The 26,441-nt window shown below is 34.3% G+C and overlaps 2 protein-coding genes across 15 annotated transcripts in view; both read left to right on the forward strand.

Annotated features, from left to right (window-relative positions):
• Positions 1-26,441, forward strand: part of LOC137487313 (uncharacterized) — a 108,770-nt gene that overhangs the window by 60,783 nt on the left and 21,546 nt on the right. For 6 of the 7 annotated variants that reach the window (XM_073910259.1, XM_073910267.1, XM_021472040.3 and 3 more), the window contains one exon: positions 1-493. This exon is cut by the window's left edge and continues 88 nt beyond it. The exons of the other annotated variant lie outside the window; for it this stretch is intronic. In XM_073910259.1, coding sequence (XP_073766360.1) covers positions 1-38 — 38 coding nt within the window. In that variant the 3' untranslated portion in view covers positions 39-493. Of the gene's footprint in view, positions 494-26,441 lie in introns of those variants that run through there. 7 annotated transcript variants of the gene reach the window in all.
• On the forward strand, positions 3,613-25,298 carry LOC110440008 (uncharacterized). 8 transcript variants are annotated; one of them, XM_073910299.1, is made up of 16 exons: positions 3,714-3,840; positions 4,745-4,829; positions 9,586-9,745; positions 9,880-10,093; positions 11,477-11,598; positions 11,809-11,897; positions 16,250-16,431; positions 17,960-17,997; positions 18,177-18,266; positions 18,649-18,726; positions 18,861-18,979; positions 20,351-20,409; positions 20,606-20,746; positions 21,323-21,348; positions 21,694-21,816; positions 24,285-25,298. In XM_073910299.1, exons 4-16 carry the CDS (start codon positions 9,880-9,882, stop codon positions 24,390-24,392), a joined length of 1,389 nt encoding a protein of 462 aa, XP_073766400.1. In that variant the 5' UTR covers positions 3,714-3,840; positions 4,745-4,829; positions 9,586-9,745; the 3' UTR covers positions 24,393-25,298. The 8 variants fall into 8 exon arrangements, with proteins under 8 accessions (XP_068074577.1, XP_073766399.1, XP_073766400.1 ...); XM_073910298.1 differs by lacking the exon at positions 9,586-9,745 and having other exon boundaries at positions 3,696-3,840; XM_073910300.1 differs by lacking the exons at positions 3,714-3,840; positions 4,745-4,829 and adding an exon at positions 8,697-9,475.

The raw sequence follows: 26,441 nt of genomic DNA on the forward strand, positions 1-26,441 counted from the left end.
GCTTTCAAACTGGATCTTCCTGTATATTGTTCAGTTAGTGTGTGTGTGTGTGTGTGTGTGTGTGTGTGTGTGTGTGTGTGTGTGTGTGTGTGTGTGTGTGAGTGAGTGTATGTATATGTTTATATATATAAATGCATCTTTATAAGGACCTGCCTGCTTGGATGAGATTTTTTTTCTCTGTTTTGCACGAGCCAATTTATTGCACTATTTTCTTTAGTATACTTGTATCTGTTAAACTTTGTGTAGAAACGTATAGTGTAATTTTTGTGATCTGAGTGGCATCATTTGATTTGATTTGAAATGCAATCCAAAGGTCACATAATTTCTTATTATTTGCTTGGCTGCTGCACTGTCCACTGTATGATGGACATCTTAACTCTTTCTGAATTCTGATTGTAATTTTAAATTGTTATTGTTTGTTATGTTATTGTTTATGCACTTGATGTTGAAATGTTTTTATATTTGATTACAAGTAAATTTGTCACTTTGAGGCATTTTTATTGGCTCCATTTGTATTTGTGACATTGTGATACGCTTTGAAAATAAATTAAGTATATCTTTTGAAAATTTTGACAGCTGAAGTCTGTATTGCTGTGGATTTGTTTGCATTTTAGTCATCTTATTCACAAAATGTTTATTATTATTTCTGACCCATTTTGAGTCATTTTCAACCAGCAGTGCAGTGCTTTTTAACTAAAAGTTTGGTTAAAAATCACAACCCAGCATGCTGGGTTAAACATACAAACCTAGCTCAACAAACAATCCAGTGCTGGTTTTGGTCCTTTCAACCCAGCGCTGGGTTGCCAAAATAACACAAATTTTGAACCCAGCATTTTTAGAGTGTAGTCCAACAAGCTTTAATGTGTCGATGTGTCAGCAGCACTTGTTCTAATGAAATGCAGACATTTGAATAGACAACAATGAGTTAAATAAAGAAATTCCAATGAAAAATATTATTCAAAGATCGTATACTGTGTAAATTTGCTTTGTCAGATTGTCTTGCAGTATGATATTTTTGTAACAATGAACCACTACACCACATAACAAACAAATAACAAAGGAAATTTTGCATTACACTTCCTCATGTGAGTCAGTCCATAAGCCTAACAATGATATTTAATCTGAGGGAAAACCAGTTCTCCAATCAACGGTTCACTTTTCTGCCCACTTTATGACTGCCAGAATTATATTGGGCTTGACTTTCTAATAAAAAAATTATATATATATGTTCCAGGTATTTCGAGCAGCAGATAACAGATCAGCTTTGCAAACATAACCCAGTTTGTCAATTTCCATCATTTTCAGTCTGGTTTAAATTTGCACTGTTTGCTGACCATGCTGACATTTATTTTTTTAATTAGTCTCATTTTTAACAAAATTTTGCAACATTTTGAACTTGAAACGCAAAGACCAAAAGTTTGTGGTCTTGAACTTTTTCCCTATATTTGATGACATTTTTAGTACTTTCCAAAACCTTTTCATTCATTGTTCCTCACTGGTGGAATAATCTTTCCATTCCCACTGACTGCTGATTCACTTGTGTCATTTATGACAATTAAACATCTCTTGAGTGATCCCCCCTCTTAGCTCTTAATTCTCTGAGCACTAACTATTCCTTTGTATAATAACCACTTTGTTTGTATTGTTATCGTCTAATTACAATTACAATTGGGAAACTTTTGTAATGAATTCACTGAAGCCAAGTGTTAAAACCCAAGTGGAATCTTTAATGAAGCTATAAACACATAACCAAAACTCAAAGCTTGGCAAAGCATAATAAAACAAACCCACTGACTGTGGGGTAACACATAAATCTCGACAAGGAACAACTTAACTAGAACAATCAATGAGGAACACATGACTAAATCAACCAATGAAAAGATTCCACAAGAACAAAGGAGCAAATACCCAGCAGGAAACAGGAAGACAAGACTAAACGACAAAATAAACGTGAAGGCTGTGTCAGAAATTGCATACTTCCATACTATATAGATACTATATAGTGCGCTAAAAGCAGTATGTGAGCTGCATCCTTCATGAATGGGAGTGAAGCAATGCAAATAACATGGACTGGTCATGTGATAATGACAAATGTTGTATGTAAAACTATTAGTTTCATTCATACTCACATTCATAATATAGAACATACTTGTCTAATGGTCATGAAGTAAATTCAAATGTAGTACCTACTTGAGTAGTAGCCGATTTCAATGCAGTGGCGCAGTAGGTAGTGCTGTCGCCTTACAGCAAGAAGGTCGCTGGTTTGAGCCTCGGCTGGGTCAGTTGGCAATTCTGTGTGGAGTTTGCATGTACTCGCTGTGCTCGCATGGGATAAATGTGCTGGATAAGTTGGCGGTTCATTCCGCTGTGGCGACCCTCGGATTAATAAAGAGACTAAACTGACAAGAAAATGAATGAATGAAATGGACCAACATGTTAAATATGTGTGTGATTGAATTCAGTTGTAAAAAAGGATTAAAAACAAAGTTTAACTTTGAAGAGTTAAAGCAATGGCAGTCATTTGGTGGAATGGCCCTTAGAAAACGTGAAAAAGCCAATATTCAGTCACACAAGGTATGAAACTACTGTTGCAAGCACTTTAAACCTACAATATCTGGCTCTGAATCTTCTTCCTGGACCTGATGAGTCACGTAAACAGGTCACAATTAATGCAGGATTACATTAAATTTCCATTGAATGCCCGCCCGCATGAGACGTTACCCACCCATGACTGCATGGAAGACTACCCATGCATGACTCAAAGACTAAAGTAAATATTGACTTGGGTTTTGATTTGTTTTCACCTATGAAATGTGTTAAACTCAATAGGGCAAAGCTCTCCAGCAGGTTAAACCAAAGTCTTTGTAAATGGATAGGCCAGGCTATTCAACTTTAATTCATCCAAAAATCAACTCCCCCTGCTTGCTGTGATAGGCAAAAGCACATTTAACTACCATTTAAATGTTGAATTCATTTTAGGATAGACACGCGTTCATAATGTCACAACAACAAGGTTTTTATATCTCTAAAATCCCATTAAACATGATAATTTGTTTCTGTTTGATATTTGTAACACTGGGACAGCTGCAGACAGATTGATGATTAAGTTGCGGGCGCCATCTTACGGCAAAACCCGGAAATTCATTCGCCATGATGATCTTTACAGTGCATTATGGTTTAAAGAAAACCTTGATTGGCCTGTAAACAAAAACTTCAAACACAAAACTGGTTGTAGCTTTTTTGAAATAATAATTGGCCATTGCGCCAAAACTATTGTTGAAGAATCATTATCAAAAGTTTCAAATAATAAAAATAAATAAATGTTTTGTTAAAAATGTTTATTTTGTATTTATACGAGTATAACACAGTAAATGTGTAGTTGCGCCGATGAGTAACATAGACTGGGGCTTCAAAGATTAATCTGATAAAAGAATTTAACCCTGACAGATCTAAACCATTGTTGAAATTCAACCATGGCTAAAATATGGATATAAAATTATTTAAATGTAGCCTACAAACAGTAAAATTACTGACTTTGAATAACAAAATGCATGTAAATTCTTGAGACACCTGTTATGTGAATCCCTCACGTTCTTTCTCTCGTGCATCTTCGGTCTTTGTTTTCGGTTCGCTTTTGTTTAGTTCGCCACCTTCAGCCACTGACACTGACACTTTGTTGGTTTGTTACTATAGTTACGGTCCACGACATGCTTGAGGTGATGCCAGTTTAAAGATTCCAACGCAAGACGCGGAGAAAACTCACCTGCATGCTTTTCTCTCAACTCTATACGCCCACCACAACACAAAAGTCAGGCAAGTCTGAGACTAAAGTGCACATTAGTGGAAAAAGATTTTAAGGCTGTCTGCATTAGCCTATACTTTAATCAACAACAAAAAACTAAATTAAAACTGAAATTAAAATATTTGGCAATAACTTTCTTTTTTTTTTGTAATTATGCAGACCGTAGATTATAAGGTTTTTTATTTTATGCTTGTGTGTGTGGTATTTCTAAATGGTAAAGCATTATCGGGATTTTTTTTACGTAAACCGTAAACCGGGACCGCAGAACCACAATATGAGCTAAACCGAAACATTTGGTGAGCCGTCCCACCCCATTTAACTTAAGTGAAGTTTACAGAAACTTACATACAGTTGAAGTCAGAATTATTAGCCCCCTTTGATCTTTTTTCTTTTTAAATATTTCCCAAATGATGTTTAAAAGCAAGGACATTTTCTCAGTTTGTCTGATAATAGGCCTATATTTTCTTCTGAAGAAAGTCTTATTTGTTTTATTTCTGGAACAAAAGCTGTTTTAAATTTTATAAACACCATTGGTCAAAATTATTTGCCCCTTAAGCTATTTATTTTTTGATAGTCTACAGAACAAACCATCGTTATACAATAACTTGCCTAATTAGTTAACCTATTAACCAAGTTAAGCCTTTAAATGTCACTTTAAGCTGTATAGAAGTGTCATGAAAAATATCTAGTCAAATATTATTTACTGTCATCATGACAAAGATAAAATAAATCAGTTATTAGAAATGAGTTATTAAAACTATTATGTTTAGAAATGTCTTGAAAAATATTCTCTGTTAAACAGAAATTGCAAAAAAAAAAAAAAACTGGGGGGCTAATAACTCTGAATTCAACTGTAATAGAAATAGAAATGCTGACCTATTTAGATGAAGAACTAGGTTAAAACACATATAAAGTTAGACAATTTCGACAAGTAAATGTAAGTAAAACAAAATCCCAGGCAACAACCAAAGGTCAGACGCAACAGGTCTTCGAGAAGGCTATTACTGTGGAGGGGATGAGCAGAGAGGTAGATTCAGCTTCAGTCTTTGTGTCTCCAATGAAGAACACACACATACACAAAGAATGCTTATCTATTTCATTTAAACTTAAACACTAAATACTGAACTACACTCTTCCAATTTGCTATGACATTTTATGTGAAGCTGCTTTGACACAATCTACATTGCAGAACCACTATACACATAAGGGTGAATTGAATTAAATATTTCATGGATTAAAATAAGCATCCAGAACAGCCCTTACACACAATGACAGCAGGATCTCAGATTAAATACAAATTACAATAGAATTAAGCTCATTTCTAACATGCAGTCTAATGACCTCTTAAACTAGTCTGGGAAACAATTAACTTAGCATACACAGGACAGCAGACAAGCACATTTATTCCTTATTAGAGAAACATTCATAATGATTGAAACGTTAAAAAACATAAAAAGGTAATATATACAAATGAATCCTGGAGCAGTCATCAATCATGATCCCCAATCCAAGTGGATTAGTCATATCTGTCTGCAACAGGCAAAGGTGAATTCTTTTGGTGTTTTGAATCACCCTCTGGATGAATTGTATTAGAAGTTTAAGTAATTTAGAGTATAAAATTGAAAGTTGCCATCCGTGTCTGATTAAAAACCCATGTCTGAATTGAACTGAGGGTCCAAATTCAAATAGCCTTTTTTATCGGAAGGGTAAACGTAACCATAACTGGATGGAGAGTCTGATATTAACCAAAAATCTATTCTAGATCTAAGTGAACTTGAAGTGTTAGACCAAATGAATTGTAAAGTGTGAGGATGTTTTTTGAGACAGTCTAGTTGGTGATCTGTCTAAATTATCAGACTATTTAGATTTGAAAAACTTTAAACATGATTCGGATTAATTAAATAACTTAAGGTTATTTTATCATATTAAACAGGCTACATGAAAAAAAAAAGCAAATGGCCTTCGGGATCAGATATTGCCTCTATAATACACTTGAACTTAAACACCTGCTAAAAAAATGAAACCAAATAAAGAAAATAACTCATCAACCCACAGTGTAAAACACAGTATTACGCAATTTTGCTAATAAATAAATAAATAAATAAATAAATAAATAAATAAATAAATAAATAACTCTCTTGCTAAGCCAATAGACAAATTTGGAAACATTAACACTGATGACACCAGAGTGGTATTGCATAAAAGTAATATAAGGGATTAAGCTGGGATTTTAAGGATATCCTGGATGAATTTAGCCTTGACTCAATTGCAAGAAAGCAGGCTAATTCAAGCTAAATTAAGTTATATATGAGATTTATTCTTTGCAGCTAGCCTGTTACAGAGCAGGCTAAGAAACAAGCTAAGATTAATCCTAATGATCTATGTTAGTTTTGCTGTCAACGCTACTGGAAATTAATGTGTTTTACAGTCACTGCATGCTCTTGGCTATTTACATATATTTCCCAACTATTAAAAGTTTTAAAAGGATGTTTAATTTTATTAGCAATTATTTTATAAATGTTCAATATTAAATATGAGGAGATAGACTAGAGAGAAATACATACACAGTGCATACACACATAGAGAAAAATACATACACAGTGCTCAGCATAAACGTGTACAACTCCTTTTAAAAATGAACATTTTGATCTATTCCTCAGTGAATATAGACAATCATTTTTGGTGCATTTAAACAAAACAGTTTTATTTAAGTTATATTCAATAAAATAAGACGTTGTTCACCTAACATCTTTAGATGTACATTTAAATTCAAACAAGCTATTGCAAGATATTGCAAAAAAATAAAAATAAAATGACAAACTAGACAAATGTCAACAATTTTATATTTTATATATAATTACAATTATTTTTTTGATGATGAAACATCATATATAATAGATTATATAAACTCAATTAGAGAGAACAATTATAAATGAAAGCTATATATAAATGATCACGTAGACAAAGATTAAATAAACTTGATCAAATAAACTAATAAAATAAATCTGCATTATTAGGTAAGTGTTTGATAAAATCTTCACAATCAATTCATTAGTAGTACTTTGTCACATTTAAGACAGTGAACAACTTTACAGGTGAGGCAGTGGCGCAGTAGGTAGTGCTGTCGCCTCAGCAAAAAGGTTGCTGGGTTGCAAGTTCGAACCTCGGCTCAGTTGGCGTTTCTGTGTGGAGTTTGCATGTTCTCCCTGCTTTCGCGTGGGTTTCCTCTGGGTGCTCCGATTTCCCCCACAGTCCAAAGACATGCGGTACAGGTGAACTGGGTAGGCTAAGTTGTCTGTAGTGTATGAGTGTGTGTGTGTGTATGTTTCACAGAGATGAGTTGTGGCTGGAAGGCCATCCTTAAAAACTTGCTGGATAAGTTGGCGGTTCATTCCGCTGTGGCGACCCCGGATTAATAAAGGGACTAAGCTGACAAGAAAATGAATGAACAACTTTACTACTTAATTTGTTCATATCCTGTTTCTAGGTCTCTGAATGAAAGTAATGAGTTAAAATTTATGGGCGGTCAGTCAGAGTGGTGTTTTTAAACTTGTTACCTGATTGGCTCACATCCGGTTTTATACTTGCATCATTGATTCTTTGATCAATCTTGTGGTCTGTTAAGAAGTGCTGCCAATGTACACGTATCCTGGCTATCTACATAAAAGCTTGACATATAGCAGCTTCTTCTCATCCTGGATCAGCTTTATTTCACCTAGTTTAAAGTTACTCTAGATTTACCCGAAGGAGTAATTCATTCTCATTCGGATATTCATTCTCTTATGCTATTAGGTGTTTGTCTGTTAGATAAGAAATCTAACAATAATCAAATGTTTCAATTTAAAAGGAAAATTTCAGTTTTACTCAAGGTCCTTGATTGATATATACTGGAATAGAACATGCATTTACCTGGCAAACATTGCTTTTCCGGCGATGCAGTGGCGCAGTAGGTAGTGCTGTCGCCTCACATCAAGAAGGTCACAGCTCGAACCTCAGCTGGGTCAGTTGGCATTTCTGTGTGGAGTTTGCATGATCTCCCTGCGTTTGAGTGGGTTTCCTCCGGGTGCTCCGGTTTCCCCCACAGTCCAAAGACATGTGGTACAGGTGAATTCATTCATACATTTTCTTTTCGACTTAGTCCCTTTATTAATCCGGGGTCGCCACAGCGGATTGAAGAGTCATTTAAGAATAAGATTTAACTCATTCTAAAAAATCACTTAATCTTATTGAGAATAACAAAAGATTCCTGAAATATTATGCAGATGTATTTAAAAGAGGTCCTCGATTTGAGATGCTTTCCTTACGGTTATTTGTTTAAGTGTCATTGTAATTTAATCCATTTGTTTAATTTTGTATGTTTAATTTAGTAACTTATTATTATTATTATTATTATTATTATTAATGTTAATACTATTATTGTTATTTTATTTTTTCCTCTCTGTCTAATGATATGTTATTTGTATGCATATGTGATTATAGTTTTTCTTATGACTGTGTATATTATTGACCTTTTTTTAAGATTTCTCTGTGATCCCCTGCATTTTGTATAAGCAAAAAAACTGTCAGCAAACGTGCAGCGGACTAAGTCAGGAAGACCCAATAAACTAGGTCAAGCTGCGTGTTTTTCTATTGTTCTGGCTTTCTTGATTCTACTTTTGTGCAATACCCCTCTGAACTGTAACACCAGTTGAATTAGCCCCATAGATATGCCATGAGTTAAAACCTTCAAAACAACAAGATTGGTAGAAAAAATATGAAAGTGGAACGAAAGTTACTGTATTGTGGGGGGTTTCAGGTGCGGCTGGAGAAGATAATCCGTTGAGGTCTCTAGTGGGTCTCTGATACAATATAATAGATAATAATCTGTTTTGTTAAATGATGTCACTGCTGTTAGATGGTATATTGAAAATGATTTAGCGCTATCCATCTTGTTCATTTGTTATTTACAATAAATTTGCAAATATTTCAAACAAACTGCTTTTAAACTAATTTTGAGGAGAATAATGAATTAAATTAATTTGGATATAAGCCACTAGCAAAATGTGGTAGAAATAAAGCGCAGTAAATACTTTTCAGATGCAGTGTAATAATACTTGTAATAGTCTTTTTTATTATATGAAGAATATACTGCATATGTAAACTTCTATTAAAACTGCATATTGTGTCACTGTTGTGCAAAAAGAAATGTACAATTTAAAATTTTAACATATATTTTAGTTTAGTTTTATAATAAATTAAGCTGCTCCTAGAAACACCTTTTTTTCTGTGGACTCACAGAGCACTACAGCAAGTTCTGACACAATAAAAATATTTTTAAAAAAATAATAATAAAAAAAAAAAACACCTGAGACCTGATTCACCTATCTTGTTACACCATTAAACACTGAAAACCAGTTTGTATTCACAGAGCAAATGTTAGTCATTTCATTCTTAAAAAGATTGCTAATAACACTATTATGGCTAAAATATTGAGTTAAATTCTGGTTCTCTAGTGATTTGCTCATGATGAACACAAACTCAAATATCTGACAGAGCCTAAAGTGTACATATTAGTAGATTTTGACCTATTAAACTCACCTTATGGTGCAAGACTGTTACTGAACTAAAACAATAAAGTGTCGACATGTATGCCATTTGACCTGGCAGAACATTACAAAGTTTTGTGTTTGAAAGGTAAAATATGTATGTTTGTTTATTTGATGATTAATGTTATTATTTTTATTGGGGTTACACATACATCACAATACAGAGCTGCTCTAATCAGGCCACTTTTCTCAACTTAGATCAAAATCCCTGAATTGGCCAAAAGAGGGCATCAAAAGCGTAATTTGGAAATAAGTAATAGATAAAAAGTGGGTTGAGCAGGACAGTGAGCTACAGTATGACAATAAGAAAGTGTTTTACATTTACTCTCAGTTTTATTCAGCCAAGCAAGGTATCAAGGTATTGTCATATCTTATTATAACTTGAATTTATTTGGCGCAAGAATCTGCATATGTATAGCCTATACCTTGCTACAAGAATTTATGTATTTTTGCATTTGATTATTCTCATCGGGATTTTTTGGTCTGTTTCAGATGTCTGCTGCACGCGCTGTTCTTTTGTTGATATTTGGATTTACCATGCTGAAGTTCATCTGCTGTTACAGTGATGGAAGTTTATTGACCGACCAGTGTCAAAGTATGGCTATAGATCATGGATCACAACCATCAGTACAAGTTTCAAACCCTTTAACCATCGTTCCAGATAATGTGACAGTGGACAGTTCAAAAGTGGGAACGAACTTTACAGGTAGAATCTCTTTAAGACGGTATATTGGGCTGGCACACTCGCCTTTGTGACATTTATCTTGCGAAGCAATTTGTATTGCTTAACAGGATATTGTTCATATCAAGAATTATTGTTTAGCAGGAGTGCATTTCCACTAATATGTCTATGTTAATTCTTGGTATCAACAATTCAATTTCACTTGTTAAATGTAAATTATTGACATCAGTAACTGAATTTAAATAAAAAAAATACAGTTTTTGATATCTGTAATTGTATTTTATCTAGCTAAATGTCTCAACAGGCTGCCAGTAATTGATGATTTCAAGAATTAACTTATTGCTAAAATTCCAATCTTTCCGCAGCAGAAACACAATTGCTACTAGTAAAAGGCTTTATTTTTGATATCAATTTTCATACTAGTGCAAAAGTCTATTCTTGATATTGATTCAATAATTGTTACAAGTAAAAACGTTTATTTTTGATATCAAGATTTTGAAAGTCAGTAGTGACAGTGTTAATGTCGATATCATGAATTCTATCAAGAAAGAAATATTTTAGATTTAAATTATATTCATATCAAAAATGCTGATTTTTCAGATATAATGAACTACAAATGTAACATCTTGATATGCATTTAACTGATATCAAGAAGTATTTACACTTTAACTTGTGTCAATTTACTTCTTGATATTAACAATTTAATGTCACTAGTTGAAATGGAATTATTTCAACGTGTTACATTTGTTATTTCTGATATCTAAAATGTATTTTTTAATATCAGCAATTAGGAGAGCAATTTATAATATCTAAACTTACTGATCTCACTAGTAACAATCATTTAAGATATCAGAAATGAACATTGTCACTAGTGACGACTAGTGATCTTTTTTTTTTTTTTTTTCAAAAATGACTATTTTTACTTGTAGCAGTTGTTGATATCAACAGTTTAATTCCTGGTATTAACAATTTTATTTCTGATACCAACAGTTTAATTTTTTATTTCATTGTTGATATTACATTTAAACTAGTAAGAAATCTGTCCTTGATAGCAATTAAATTGGAATGGCAGTCTATTGTGACATTTTAGTGAAAATACAATACTGATAATAAAAAAAAGTTGATAGTTGATCAGGAATTTCATTTATATTTGATATTGATATCAACCATTTAATTTTTTATTTAAACAATTTGTTTTTGATATCAAGAATGCTGAATGTTGAGATCTCCAATGGATTGTTAAAATCAAGAATAAATATCCTGAAATTGCATAAAATTCAGTTCTTGCTATTACTGCTAGTGCAATGCTCTACTATAGACTACAGGAAAGTGTTTGTTTAATGCTTGAGTGGTGTAAACAAGTTGTCTTTTCAAAACTGTCAGCAAAATGTATCCATTTTTCTACAGTGACACTCTCTGCTTCTGTTCCATTTATGGGCTATATTTTGGAGGCTCGTGAGTGTGATAATTGCCCACCTGCTGGAATTTTTAGTGGGCTTGACAGTACCAAGAGTGTGCTTATCTGTAGTGTAAGTGACACACACACGCACACACACGCATGCATGCGCACACACACAAGCACACACACACACACTTTTATACAGGCTTCATGGAGCAATTGTTAAATGTTATACTTCATATATATATATATATATATATATAATTATACATTTATAAACTGTATATTTATAAACTAATAAATATAAACTAATATCAGGTGTTTATCATGTATTTATTAGGGCCAGGCCGTGGCTCAACCTAATAACAACCTTAAAACTTTAATCCAAGTGAACTGGACGCCTAATGCCAATGGACAGTTTTTCTTCAGGTAAGAAGGCTTTGCTGAATAAAATGAAAAAAAAAAAATATTTCATGGTTTTCTTGTAGTAGAGATCTTTATTAATCCCTGTGAGGGGAAACTCATTTGCCACCATTGACATCACAATACAATCAATTATTACAGTTTTTTTGGATTGCTTAAGCACAATTTTCAAAACAGGGCCCGTGTTTTGTACATACATTAGCACAATCACACACCCAATCAGCACTACAGATCCTTTGCATAATTAAACACTCTTGTAAAAAACTATACAGTTATGTTTAAAAACACTTTTTTACCATTAGAAACAGGTTTTCATTTACTATACTCTGTTTGCACGAGTTACACTCTGCTGTGATAAACCTAAAACACTTTTAGCACTTCTACTTGCCTATGGTTAGAGCATGCTACCATCAACAAAATACAAATATAAAGTCAATCCACCAAACACTACACTAGACAAATAGGCCTATTTGAGATGGCCAAAATCTGAGCAGAAGTGATCACCGCAAGATGCATGCCGGTTCAACAATGAATTAGCCACTAAACTGGCAAAACGTAAATTACTTACGTTTCCTCGTGAGATCAGGCAGGCCGATTAGAAATGTGTCCGAGTTGCGTTCGCCTCGCTCTGACGTGCACTATAAAAACTCTCGGCTAGGCAGGTACCTTGGATTGAGCAGTCGGGAGCAGTTGTTCTCCAAAAACTGCACTCACAAAAGCATGATTGGAAACAACTGGCTGATGACACAGCTGAATGCTCATTGGATGAGACTGACAAACTACACCTCTATCTAGTTTTTACTAAGATACCTGGCTTTGTTAAATACTTTAAATACTTTTTTTTTTGTATTTTCGTTGATAATTTAAAAAAAAGTCATAAAGAGCATTACATATGGTTATTTATTTAGATTTACACGCAAACAAATACAAAACACATCTTTGTAAAAGCATAACGTGACCTATCTAATATAACTAAATGTTACTAATAAATCATTAGGACGCGCATGTGCTATATTTTTATTGTTTAAAGTCCTGTTTGTTGTCATTTTCACTTTTTTTGTATGCTTTTGTGAATTTTGTATTGTAATTTTTATGCAAAGTCAATCCACATACATATAAGCATACATACATTCAAAGGTAATCAGACTGCTTTGTCATTATATGCCTCATCTTTGTGTGGTTTCATGTGAGAAGTGAAAGCAGTGTAATAAACAAAACACACACACACACACACGTATGTGAAGTACAAAGTCATGTTTACACTTTTTCCCAATTGTTTACACACAATTACTTGTACTTCAGACACAATGACTGCAACATGTAACTGATGCACCAACCCCCTGAACCAGTTCTGCTAATACAAGCACAATTCCTGCTTTACACCCAAATTGCAGGTTTAAAATACTTTTCACAAGGAACACACTGCCATTCACAACTGTAAAGTCAGTTGTCCTACTTTCCATACTAACTCATTACATGAGTAAACATCTGTCACAAAGAATTGCAATTTAGAAATCAGAGCTCATCTGGTTCATAACTTGTTCACTGCCCACCCACGTGTTTTAGTTGTTTATCTCCCTCCATATTCTCCATTCCTCAAACCTATTGAGGATTTCTTTTCTGCCTGCGGACCGAAATCCATACACATGTATACCCCTTCTCCAAGCTATAGCAGTTGATGCTTTTTATGGCTGGATTCGCCATGCAAGGTGACAATTTCCCTGCTGCTTGGCCAGACCAAAACAGAGGAGAAGAGGATGCAGTATAGCAGTTTTTTTATACTGTAACTGTATTCTTTAAATCCTTCAGTTGATGGTATATTTAGACCACGTTATGTGCACGTTATGACTACGTTTGTGTTGGTTGGGTTGAACTCTGTGTACACTGTCTTTGTGGGAAAAATACAGTAAAATATATTGGTCATTTGTGTTTTGTATACAAACAATATTCTGAAATATTTTACAATGCACTGCTGCCTGTGTTTTGCCTGTAGTAAGTGTAAGACTGAACAAAAAAGGCTTACATTAAGTCATAATGATGAATAGATAAGAAGTGGTCAAAGTGTTTTACATTAAGCATATCAGTGCTCAACTCTTCTTATGAATGTCTATTCATGTGATGGTTTGTGTGTGTCATTTAAAAAAAACACCATTTTGAAAAGAAATCACATAGTTTTGAACGTAGAGTTTCATTTTGCAGGAGAATCGAAGTGTTTTACCCAATGTGTGCGTGTTTTTTGTTTTGTGTGTAGAGTTCTGACAATATGGGACAGGCTTTCAGAAAATGTGTGTAAATAATTGGGAAAAACTGTAACAGACTAAGAACATTTTCACAGTATTTCCTACAATCTAATAGTTTTTATTTTGGAGAATGTCTTAGGCTATTTATTTTAGTCTGGCTGGAGTAAAAGCAGATTATATAGGCTTAATAAGCATGTCAATATAATAAGCCCCTTTATTTCTTTATGTCAAACAAACATTTTTCATAACTTGTCACTCAAAAGCATCTTGCTATAGCTTAATTTATAATGTAGCCAAATGAGATTCTTTGAAAGCTTTCTTGCTGTATAAGCTGTTCATTTTGTCATTCTTTTAACATTTGTTAAATATACAGATTTATATTTTAAATACACCCTTTTACAGTTTTTTTTTAATTGCTTAAGCACAATTTTCAAAACAGGGCCCGTGTTTTCAAAACAGTACACACAAGTAGCACATTCACACACCCAATTGGCAAAACACTACAGATCCTTTGCATAATTAAACACTTTTGTTGAAACTATACAGTTATGTTTAAAAACCACACTTTTTTACCATAAGAAACAAGTTACACATTTACTATACTCTGTTTGCATGAGTTACACTCTGCTGTGATAAACCTAAAACAATTTTATCACTTCTACTTGCCAATGATTAGAGCAGGCTACCATCAACAAAATACAAATATAAAGTCAATCCACCAAACACTATACAAGATCAATGCTGCACACTCAAGAAACTCATTTATTTCTCAACATGCCCAAAATGTTGACATGGAGATTCATGGTACTGTAACAACATGTCATTTTATGTATTGTACTGTAAGTTTACTGTTACAAAAAAAAAAACTTTGCAAGCAATTGTCATAAGTAAGACACGGAGGGATAATTTCGATGACAGAACAAAATAGTGACAAACCCACAACATTCTTCATGATTAGTTTAAGATATGGGGAGAATGTACACAAATAGGCCTACTATAAGCTTATCAAGCACTGCACACCACTGATGCTGCAGACTGAAGATTTCAAGTATTTATTTCAATTCAAGAAATACAGTATTTCTGCTGAGATTTGGCTGAACTCTTTGTCCAGCTTCCATCAGTGTCAGTCCATGGTTGATAACATGGTCAATAAGTGTTGCACAGATTTCTTAAGTCAAATTTGGTCCTCGTCTTCTTTGTTCAGGTTCTATCAACTCTTCAAGTCCTTCTCTACCTCTTCCTCTACCTAGCCCTCTTCCTCTACCTCCTCATCCTCCTTCTTCTCCTTTTTGAGCTCCCCCCTCTGCGTTTTCACACCTTGTGAATGTGTTTATCCAATTCATTCATTAGCGTGGTCATTGGCAATCCGGGGCTTTATAATGACAAGTAAGTAACCGCACAATCCTTATCTGTGTCTAAGGTGCCAAAATGTGTGTTTTACAAATCACTGTGTGTAATGTTTTGCAAAAAGAGTGAAGCAGACATTGTGTGTAATGTTGTGCAAATTTGTGGCGGTGTTTTGCTCCCTAGGTTAGAATTTTGCAAATTGTGTGGAACTTTTTATTTTAGAGTGTAAACAATCGTAAAAATTTTAAACACCTGAGGTGCGGGTCTACAATTAAGCAAACAAGTGTTTGCACACCTGATGACTGTGAACGAATTAGTTGGGCGGTGCAGTAATTTGACAGTCAGTGCTTTGGTATTGCAAGGAAGTGACTTCATGGTAGATTTGTGTGCGTAATATATGTTAAGTGTGTTTAGTGTTTTGCAAATCACTGTGTGTAGAGTTTTGCAACAAGTGTGAGGTTGACAATGTGCTTATAGTTGTGCAAATATGGCTGATGTTTTGCTTCCTGAGTGTAAGGTTTTGCTAATAATGTACTACTTTTAGTGTGTAAGCAATCCAAAAAAAACGGTAAACAACAACAAATACCACAAAAACAGTACAACAACAACACCACACTGTTTGCACCAACTACACATCACAACACAGTAAATTACTATGCAAATAAAAACAAAAGGTTACACATATAACCATTACACTTCTTCATTAAATAACTCAAACTATTGCCTTTTATGTTGATTGTTAGTAAACATGATGTCTGATTTACTTTTCAGATCTGCTTTCATTCAAAGTTTCAGTACATTTTGTCTAAAAAAAGCAATCATACTCCCGACGACAACAACACCAACCACTACAACAACCACCACAACAACTACAGCTACCACCACTACAACAACTAGACCTACAACAGCAACTGTAACAAGTAGTCCTGCAACATGTACAATAGCTGCATTAAGTAAGAAAAACTTCCATATTGCCTACAGTGACATTAGAAGCAAATATATATAATGAAGGGGTAGTTCACCCAAATAGTGAAAATTCTGACATTTACTAACCCTCCACTAACAGTTATGTCTGAGTTTATTTCTTCAGTTGAACACAAAATAATACATGTTTTACTGCAATGGACGTCAATGGCTACTGGCTTCCAGCATTCAAAATATATTCCTTTGTGTTCAATAATAATTATAATAATAAAACTCAAAGGGTTGAATCCACTTGAGGGTGAGTAAATGTAAAGAATTTTTGGAGTAAAGTATTACTTGAAACAGTAGCCTTTCTGTGTCATATTAAATGTTTTATTATGTACAGAAACAACTTTATTTCTCCTGCTCCCTCCTAATCAAAACCACACAAACACTTCAACTCGAATGGAAAGACACTCATGAAAAAAAGTTTCTGTTGCCAGTGCTACTTGTTTTGCAATTCAAAACATGACATTTGACAGTTGCGAGAATAATAGCATTGTTCTTGAAGCAGAATATTTAAATGTCCAGCATTAACACTGCAGCTGCAAGATATACACACGCTGAAACTTCAAATATCTGTATTAGTAAATGAAATAGAAATGCCTGGTTTTAGACACCACACTATTTAGTATGGTGTATTTAATTGCCACCTTGTTTGAAAACCTAAAAATAACCTAAAATACATTCTACAGAATCGTTAAAGATTCATGATCATGAAAAAAATTGTGATTCTCATTTATCCAGAATCACGCAGCTTTAGTTTTGCGTTCATGTATTGTGTACTTCTTCAGTCCAGCCCTGCCAGCCTTAGATTTCCCTGCATGCCGATTACCTGGTAAGGCTAACAGCCAATGATACTTTATGTCAGAAACTTTATCTGCTGAAATATAGATATACATACCAACAGATAAAAAAGCATTAAAAACAACAGCCAATTAAAAACTTCTCATGTAACTTTTCACTTATTTCAGTACTTTTTTACACATTAGTTGCTCTGTGATATGTTCAACATTTCACATTTTACACAAGCGGAACAAAGCTGCTTACAACATCAAATGTAGAGTCATAGGCTACAGAGGCCTGTTGCATGAAGACATTATTTTTCTGGACTTTGAATCTGGAAAGAGTGAGCTGGAAACCTTGCGGTCTGGAGGATTAAGGAGTTCTCAGATTTCACCTACATGAGGATGAGTTATTTACAACATATTTTACATTTTTGGATATCTTTGCAGTGAAGTTATGGACACAAACACACATCAAACATGTACAGGGCAGGCACTGAAATCAGCAAACAGTAGTCTACAGCAGTGGTTCTATTTGCCACATTCTGTCTTTATATTACACTGCTGTGAGTGATAGCATTCTGGATTGTACGGTGGCTCTGAACTGTCTAAACACCTTTCAAATTTGATAACATGAGATTGAATTTGTCAACGTGCAATAATCTTGGATGGACATTTCAGATTCATTGTACAATGACCTTAAAACTTGTCATCTGTTTTCTTTTACTTACAGAAAAGTCATCATTACTGCTTCAGTGTGTGCAGTATATGGTACGTAGACTATATATTTTATATGCATGCTGCTAAATGGTATTATATTTATACATTTTGTCCCCAATAAACCTACATGTTGTAATTATTATAACATATTTGATAATCTATACATGTTTTGTTCTCACCTTTGTGTGCATATTTGAACATGTCTGTGTCTGTCTGTCTGTTCACACCAGAGAAGTTGTGTGGTACTGTTGTTATTCAGCAGACTTTGTTTTCTTGGAGGCTCTTCTCTCCTCATGATCATCAAACCAGTTTCAAAAAAGGTAAGTGTGTCCAAGAACACTATGCGCAATGACTATTTCTAAACTCTTGTGTTTTTATTAGAAGTTATCAGCAACCTTCCAGTGGTCACAAACCTTTATGAGAATTTTTTTTTACACAAAAGGAGATATTTTGAAAAATGTTTGAAACTGGTAACTATAAACAGTAGGAGTATCACAGCAGGGAAAACAAAACCTATGGAAGTGGTCACCAGTTTTAAAAAACGTCTTTTGTGTACAGCAGAAAAAGGATACTCAAACTGGTTTGTGACAAGTGAGGAGTGAGTAAATGATGACAGAATGTTCAGTTTAGGGAGAACTGTCCCTTTAAATCAATTAAATTCATTATGTAAATAACGAATATATACATTGTGTCTCCTTACAGCCCACCCAGATTGCATCCATCATTGAAGTAGTATTAAAATTTGTTGCTACTGTCCTTGTACTAATAAAAGCAGTTCATGTAAGGGTTTTTTCTACTACAGTTTACTAACTTTTTTCATGATTATTGTATGTGGTTGAAGAGTGGAAAGCAGAAGCGAATGAGGAATTTGAAATCTAATTAAGTTTTCATTGTTGTGTAAATGTTTGTGGCAGTTCCTGTGTGAGAATGCTGGTTTGCAGTTTTTGTTTGCTGCTTTGATAGTGACTGCAATGGTTACAGGCCTGATACACACTATCACCGTTTTTCTTCACTGTGGACCAAGGCATGAATTGTGAGTGCTAACTTTACATATCAGCACCAATATAATGTGACCAAACCATAATGATAATTGTTTCTACACAAGTTTTTGTCTGGTATTGGTCAGAAAAAGAGAGAGCCTCTGTCCCAACTCATCATTGGTTGAAACTAAATTCTAGTGTTTTTTTACTGGTCTGGCTCTTTGACTAAGAAGACCAGAACTACTAAACAGTAAAAACTTTACTGTAAAGAGTTTTGAGACTAAAATACAAATGAGAGTGTATTGTCCTGCAAGTGAACTACTGACTGTGTGAAAGACTATAGAATACACAAGACATGTCACTGGTAAAGTTTTGAATGGAGAAACGAGTAACAGTCAATATGGCGAATGAATATGGCCAATCATCAATTGCTATAGACTGACGTTTCTCTAGAGCAGAAGATCGGATCAGACATGTGCTTTTTGCGAATATTTACTTCACAGACATAAGATTTATATCCACATAAAGCTTGAAATCTGTACTTTTACATAAACCAACTACACTTGAAAACAAAAAAGCGTTTGTTTTTGGAATCTGTATAAAACGAATGCAAGGTATAGTCTGTCCTGTCAAACCCACATGACAGCAACTTCTCGAACGTCCACAAACGTGTAAACAAAGAGTTGCTGTCATTTTGGGAGGAGATTTGCCATCAAGTTGTGAATTACTTCAGAAGACCAGCACGATCTGACATAGTATTATCCAGAGAAAGATAATGTGTAAAACGTAAAAAAGGTTGTTGCTGTTATTTCATTTGTTTCGAGTGCGGATTAGCTCGGTCAATCTGAAAAAATTAAAACGTTTACAAACTTATGAGACAGTTGTTGTTTCATTTTATTGGTGGTACCAAATATACAATAAGCTTAGCCTACAGTTTTGGAAAATGGATTTTTCCTCATTCAGACAGAATGCTCGAGCATAATGACCGAGAGACGTTTCAAAATTAGCCACCGTGTGAAAACTGTGAAATGACTTCCCTTACAGGGAGTTTGACCGTGTTCAAATGTAGGAATGCCATTTTTTTTAAAGAATATTCCGTTAATGATATTTTTAATCATCATTCTATTAAATACAGAGAGGAATTGCATACCCATCTGAGAAATTGGTCTGTATTGGTATTATCATTGTAGCTATGAGAATGTCTGTCATATCAAATGATAAAAAAGTATGTCCCACAGAATCTCACAAGGCTTTAGACTCTGTTTACACCTGAATTGATCTAACAAAAAGACATCTTAACACAATACCAGGACCTTATTTATTCATTTACAGTTTATGGTTAGAAAGAATTTAATCTTCTTCATATAAGACTCTTATATATTACTTTATTTTGAATTTAATGTTCAAAAATTTTTATCTTACAGAAGAACATGTTGGATTTGTTCTCTCATAATAGTTGATCTACTGAATACACTCATTACATGTAAGTTTTTTCCCATATCCATTGTTTAATTACCTTTTAATTTTTTGGTATGTTGTGCAAATATTTATTATCGACCTTATTTTCTGAAATTGGCATAGATGTAAATACTTACTCATGCAAAGCTCTTAAATGCTCAGATAAAGCTGATAAAATCTTTTGTTTGTTACTAATCTTCTTTTTTCTATTTATACTGTAGCCATCTCAATATTTTATGGGTTATGGTGGTTTCAAGGGCGCTGGTTGCTAATAGTAATGGCAGTTTATGTTATTTTGGAGTTCATCCTTTACCTTGGAGCAGCTGTTTTTGAATGGATAGGAAAGAGAAAGAGAGTTGAACGTGAGTATTTTTGGTACAACCATGCCAGAGACTACTTGGTATTGGGTCTAGACCCCTTTTGTCAAACTTGATTTCTGGAGGGCCACAGTGCTGCAGAGCTTAGTTCCAACCCTAATTAAACACATCTGATCAAACTAATTGAATGCTTTAGGCTTGTCTGATATTTACAGATAGGTGTGTTGAAGCAGGGCTGGAACTAAACTCTGCCCTCCAAGAATTGAGTTTGACGCCCCTGCTCTAGACAATAGGTCTCAGACTCAATTCCTGGAGGGCTGCTGCTGTGCACAGTTTTGGTCCAACCCTAATCAAATACAGCTAATCTAACTACTTAAGGTGTTCAAGACTACTACAAACTATTAAACAGGTGTGAAATAAAGGTGGTTGGAGCTAAACTGTGCAGAGCTGTGGCCCTCCAGGAATTGAGTTGGTGTCCATTGCTCTAGAGTCACTTACATATACGCTTACATGTACTTTCTTGTTCTGCATTGAAAAAAAGATTTGTTATATTTAATCCTACATCACATTATAGATTTACTCATGAACACAGTCTCATTAGATTATATCTGTACTTTACAGAAAATCGTCCTGTTCCAGACAACAGGGTATGTGAACTTTTAATCTGTCCTCACTAATTTTTATACACAAAGTCATTGTAGTTTGAGGCAATCTGCCCAAAGGGATAGTTTATTTATTGTTTACTTGTCTTCAAGCCATTCTATTTTTTTTCTCTCCAGGAGAACATTAAATAATATATTTAGCAGAAAACATTTATAAAACACTAGGCCTCTATCAACTTAGCCATATGGGTCACCTTGATCCACTGTAGCTTGCGTTACTTTCCATGACTAGCAGTAACCTGTAAACTTGTCGGAGTGAAAGACAACCTTACACACACACACACACACAATAAATATATATATAACACAATATGGATGTGATAATTACAGCAGATGGTAGGAAGCGAGGAGATACAGGGACCAGACACGGAGACCACACAACAACCAGACAGGAGACCAGTAGGAATCAGACTAAGAGAAAGGATGCAGACACTGGAGATTACAAGGAGAGCGGTAAGTAACTCTTTCTGAATAAATCAACACTGACCATTTAGAGAGTGTAGTCCTTCACGTGTAACAAGGTCTGACAATGGGCCCTATCATACATACAGTGCAAAAAGGCGCAAAGACGTGTTTGCCCCGACGTGTTGCTATTTTCAGACCAATGCAATCCTAATTTTTCATGTTTTCTGCCACATTGTTTAAATGGCAAATCTATTTGCGCCATTTTGTGGACTCATGGGTGTTAGAAAAGAGGTGTGTTAAGGCGCATTGTTGGCACGTTGCTATTTGGGAGGAACTAAAATAGACTAGGCAGTAGACCAGCTGAAAGCAGGTCTAAAGTTCAGAGGCAGAGCTGAGGTCCTGACTCTCTGTGGTTGTTTAAAATCCCAGGATGTCCTTCGAAAAAGAGTAGGGGTTTAACCCCCCGGCATCCTGGCCAGATCATGGCCTCCTAACCATCCCCATACCATAATTGGCTTCAACACTCTCCACCAATCAACTGTTGTGTGTTGTGCGGTCTGGTGCAATATGGCTGCTGTCACGTCATCCAGGTGGATGCTGCACACTGGTGGTGGTTGAGTTGCTTTGAGTGTCTAAACGCTATATAATTGTAAGGAATTATTATTATCCTCGCGCTGCAGATGCTCTGTTTAACTCTTTTATTGCTAGTGAAGAGCTCAGTTTTTCCACGTTCGCCATGTAAATATCAAATATGCCATGGCACGATGCAATTGACTCTTAAAGGGAATGGGAGATGAGAATCTGATTGGTTTATTCTCAAAACACACCCATAACTCATTAAGAGAATGAACTTAACCCTTTTAGACCATGTGCCTCGGTGCAGAGTCTATTTTTCTATCCTTCAAATAGCAAAAGTGAATTCGGACATGCCCTTAATGCTTTTGCACCCTGCACTTTAGACTTTGTGCCTTGGTCATTAAAAAAGAGCCCAATAAGAGCAGTCTGGGGTGAGCCTTTATAAAGAGGAGATAATGGGCATGAATGATGTGCAGGTGTGGGAATGATTAGTAGGCAGGTGACAGTGAACGTGATGGATGAGGGGATTAAGGAAGGGTAGATGAACATTCCTCCTTATTTTTTGATATTTTTATCCACTAATATATTTATATTGAACATTAGCGTGGTCACTCTGTGGACACACACATTCTTAATATCTTTAAGAATAGAAAGATAATACATTTAATTTCAAATGAGGCATTGCAAAAATAAAAACAAATAAAAAAAACTACAAAACTCAATTTAATTTTATTTTTTATTAAAATTTAATTGTATATTTTTCCCGAACATAATCATTGAAGTGTATTCATTTTTGCACCGTGACCTTAGATTATTTTGTCAGAGTAGTTCTAATTTTGCCTTTGGTACTGACTACTGTAATGTATATACAAAAATTTCTTATCACCCTGTAGAAAGTATTATTTTCAGGAGTTCACAGTTAGCTGATGATTGATATTGAAGCTTGTTTGGCTCAAGTAGATCTAGATGAACTCCCCCAACTTATTTCTGGTAAATAACAGATATAGGCTGGCTAAGGAGAGATGTACGCTTGCTAAGAGCTTGGCTATAGTATCAGTTGTTATGTTCAATTTACATAGGTTGCATGTTTTTAGACTGTAGGAGGAAACAGAAGAAACCCTGGGAAAACCCACACTAGCACAGGAAGAACAAGTGAACTCCACACAGAAATGTCAACTGGTTTAGTAGGAACTTTACCAGAGACATTTTTGTAGTGAGGCAACAGTGCTAATCACTGGGCCACCGTGTCACCCATCTGAAAAGGAGGTGGGTGGGGTATGGTAAAGGTAGGGTAGGGGAGGGGTTTTTCAAGATGAAGATACTGAGATAAGAAAACTCTGGATATTTACAGTGAGTTAGGAATCATCTAATTAGTGAATCAATCGTGAGCGGATGCGGGACCAGCTGTGATCCATCATAAGCATGTGATCCTCTTGAAATTAGTTTAAAAGTAAATTTCCGTTTAAAGACCAATCTCTGTTTCTTATATAAAGTGAGTATGCATGCTTGCATTCATTAATTCATGTAGGACGACAGTTAAGGCCTAGTTTTGAAATGTACATAAGTGTGTACTGTGCTGTATTGAATCATATACCGTGCAGTAAAAATGATCCATACAAACATTTTGAGAGACAATAAAATGTATTAAAAGATATACTGCTGCTGGTGATATGTTGAGATCATACAAGGCTATTGTTTTGGTCGGTGCAAAAACTAAAAATGAAACAGCTCACACTTCAGAATATTGTGAATTCCCTCAGGACTGGTTATAATGTTTTATCATGTTTCTTTTTGTGCATGGACAGTTATTTTGCCTCATAAGCCTTTCATGTATTGTCAGGATCAATATATAATAGATTTGATTTAACTGAATGTTTATATATAGTAATTTTACACCATTAAATGCCACATTAAATCATTTTTCTTTTTTTTATTTGCAGAAATCCCCATGGTTGGTCACTTTTGTCATTTTTTGTGTGTTTTATATAATGTTTACAGTTGCACTTATTGTTGGTGTGTGTTTGGTTTCAAGCGCGGTCTTCCTGTAGTGTATTGATCATTTAGTTTGTACAATATATATATTTATATGTAATTTTATAAGGACCATTAAAAACTATTTATTGCACTATTTCTTTTGTATAAATGTATATGTTAAACTTTGTGTAGATGTGTATAGTGCAATTTTTGCGATCTGAGTGGAGGATACTAAAAAAATCCATTATGAAAGAAAAACAACCTTATAAAAAGCGATGATGTTTTTAAATGTTGCTGTCCAAAGGTCTTATAATTTCTTATCATTGTCTTGGATGCTGCACTATCCACAGCATAATGAACATCTTAACTCTTTCTGAATTTTGATTGTGATTTAAAATTGTCATTATTGTTATTGTTTGCTATGTTATTGTTTATGCACTTGATGTTAAATTGTTTTTATGTTTGATTACAGTGAGTAAATTTGTCACTTTGATGCATTTTTATTGGCTCCATTTGTATTTTTGATATTGTAAAACGCTTTGAAATAGCGTATTTTGATAGCTGAAGTCTGTATTGCTGTACATTTGTTTATATTTTTAGTAATATTAGTCACAAAATTTTCTAGATTATATTTCGGACCCTTTTTTCAGTTATGATATGATATTTTGTTATGATATTTTGTAATTACAATGAGCCACTAAACCACAAAACAAACAACCAACAAAGGACAGTAGGTTGCAGTAGGTAGTGCTGTCACCTCACAGCAAGAAGGTCGCTTTTTAGAAAATCGAATGGGTCAGTTGGCGTTTCTGTGTGGAGTTTGCATGTTCTCCCTGCAGTTTGCATGGGTTTCCTCCGGGTGCTCCGGTTTCCCCCACAGTCCAAAGACATGCGGTACAGGTGAATTGGGTAAGGTAAATTGTCTGTAGTGTATAAGTGTGAATGAGTGTGTGTGGATGTTTCCCAGAGATAGGTTGCAGCTGAACAGTGTCCGCTGCGTAAAACATATGCTGGATAAGTTGGCAGTTTATTTCGCTGTGGCGAACCCAGATTAATAAAGGAACTAAGCCGAAAATAAAATGAATGAATGAATGAATGAATGAACAAAGGACAATTTGCATTACACTTTCTTATGTGTTAGTCAATGAGTCATTCGTTCATTTACTTATTCATTTATTTTTAATAAATGAATTATTATTTTATTTATTATTTTTTATTTATTTTCAGCTTAGTGAGCTGTTTTCAAAATTCTGCATATATGAATGAAGAATTTAAGTAAAATAAGTAAACAATTTGCAGCCAGGACATATTTTTTGTCCTTCAAATATACTTCAAATTTTGTTTATAATGTAAAAAAAAGGTCCCAACATATAGAAAAAATATATAGTTTTATCCAGCTGCCCAAGTCATTAAATATTAATTACAATGAAGATATTCAACATTGAATCTTTTTCTCAGAAACTCCTTTGCAGGGTAAATATATCATATTTTAAAATGTACTTCTTTATATTTTGGAGGAAGAGGAAATGTCAAATATTTGCATCTAATTTTCTTAACTAGATTATTATTCAAATATCGGAAAACATTTCTTTTAATAGGACACGGATATCCTGCATAAGACTCACTTAATTTAACATCCATGATATTGTGACCAATAAACTAGGATTTCTTTTAACAAATTAACTAATGATAAAGGAATACATCTAGTTACTTTCAAATAATCTTTTTTAACTCAATTAAATGTAAAGATAGTACCAAGCAAACAAGTAAACAAGTCACAATGCATGACATTCACAGGATTTCATTAAATTGCCATTGAATACCCACTCACCCATTTGTGTCATGCATGATTAGAAGACTTAAGTAGGCCTATATTGACTTTATATATATGGTTTCATCTATAAAATGTATGTTAAACTCAATAGCGCAAAAGTTCTTGAACAGTTTATAAACAGTAAACTCCCCTGCAACTCCTACACCTTGTTGCGATAGGATATAATCTTTAAAGCAGCTAACAAACATTAAACTACCCTTTAAATGTTGAAGTCACAAATCCATAATGTTACATAACACTTTTAAATATCTAAAATCCCATGAAACATGATAATTTGAACCTGTTTGGT

Source organism: Danio rerio, chromosome 8 (assembly GCF_049306965.1).
Source record: "Danio rerio strain Tuebingen ecotype United States chromosome 8, GRCz12tu, whole genome shotgun sequence".
In the NCBI taxonomy this organism is placed as follows: domain Eukaryota; kingdom Metazoa; phylum Chordata; class Actinopteri; order Cypriniformes; family Danionidae; genus Danio; species Danio rerio.

Coding starts and splice junctions, on each gene's coding strand:
- LOC110440008 (XM_073910298.1), top strand. Junction 11,898..16,249: donor AATGGACAGTTTTTCTTCAG/GTAAGAAGGCTT, acceptor TTTACTTTTCAG/ATCTGCTTTCATTCAAAGTT. Junction 21,349..21,693: donor GTCCTGTTCCAGACAACAGG/GTATGTGAACTT, acceptor TGATAATTACAG/CAGATGGTAGGAAGCGAGGA.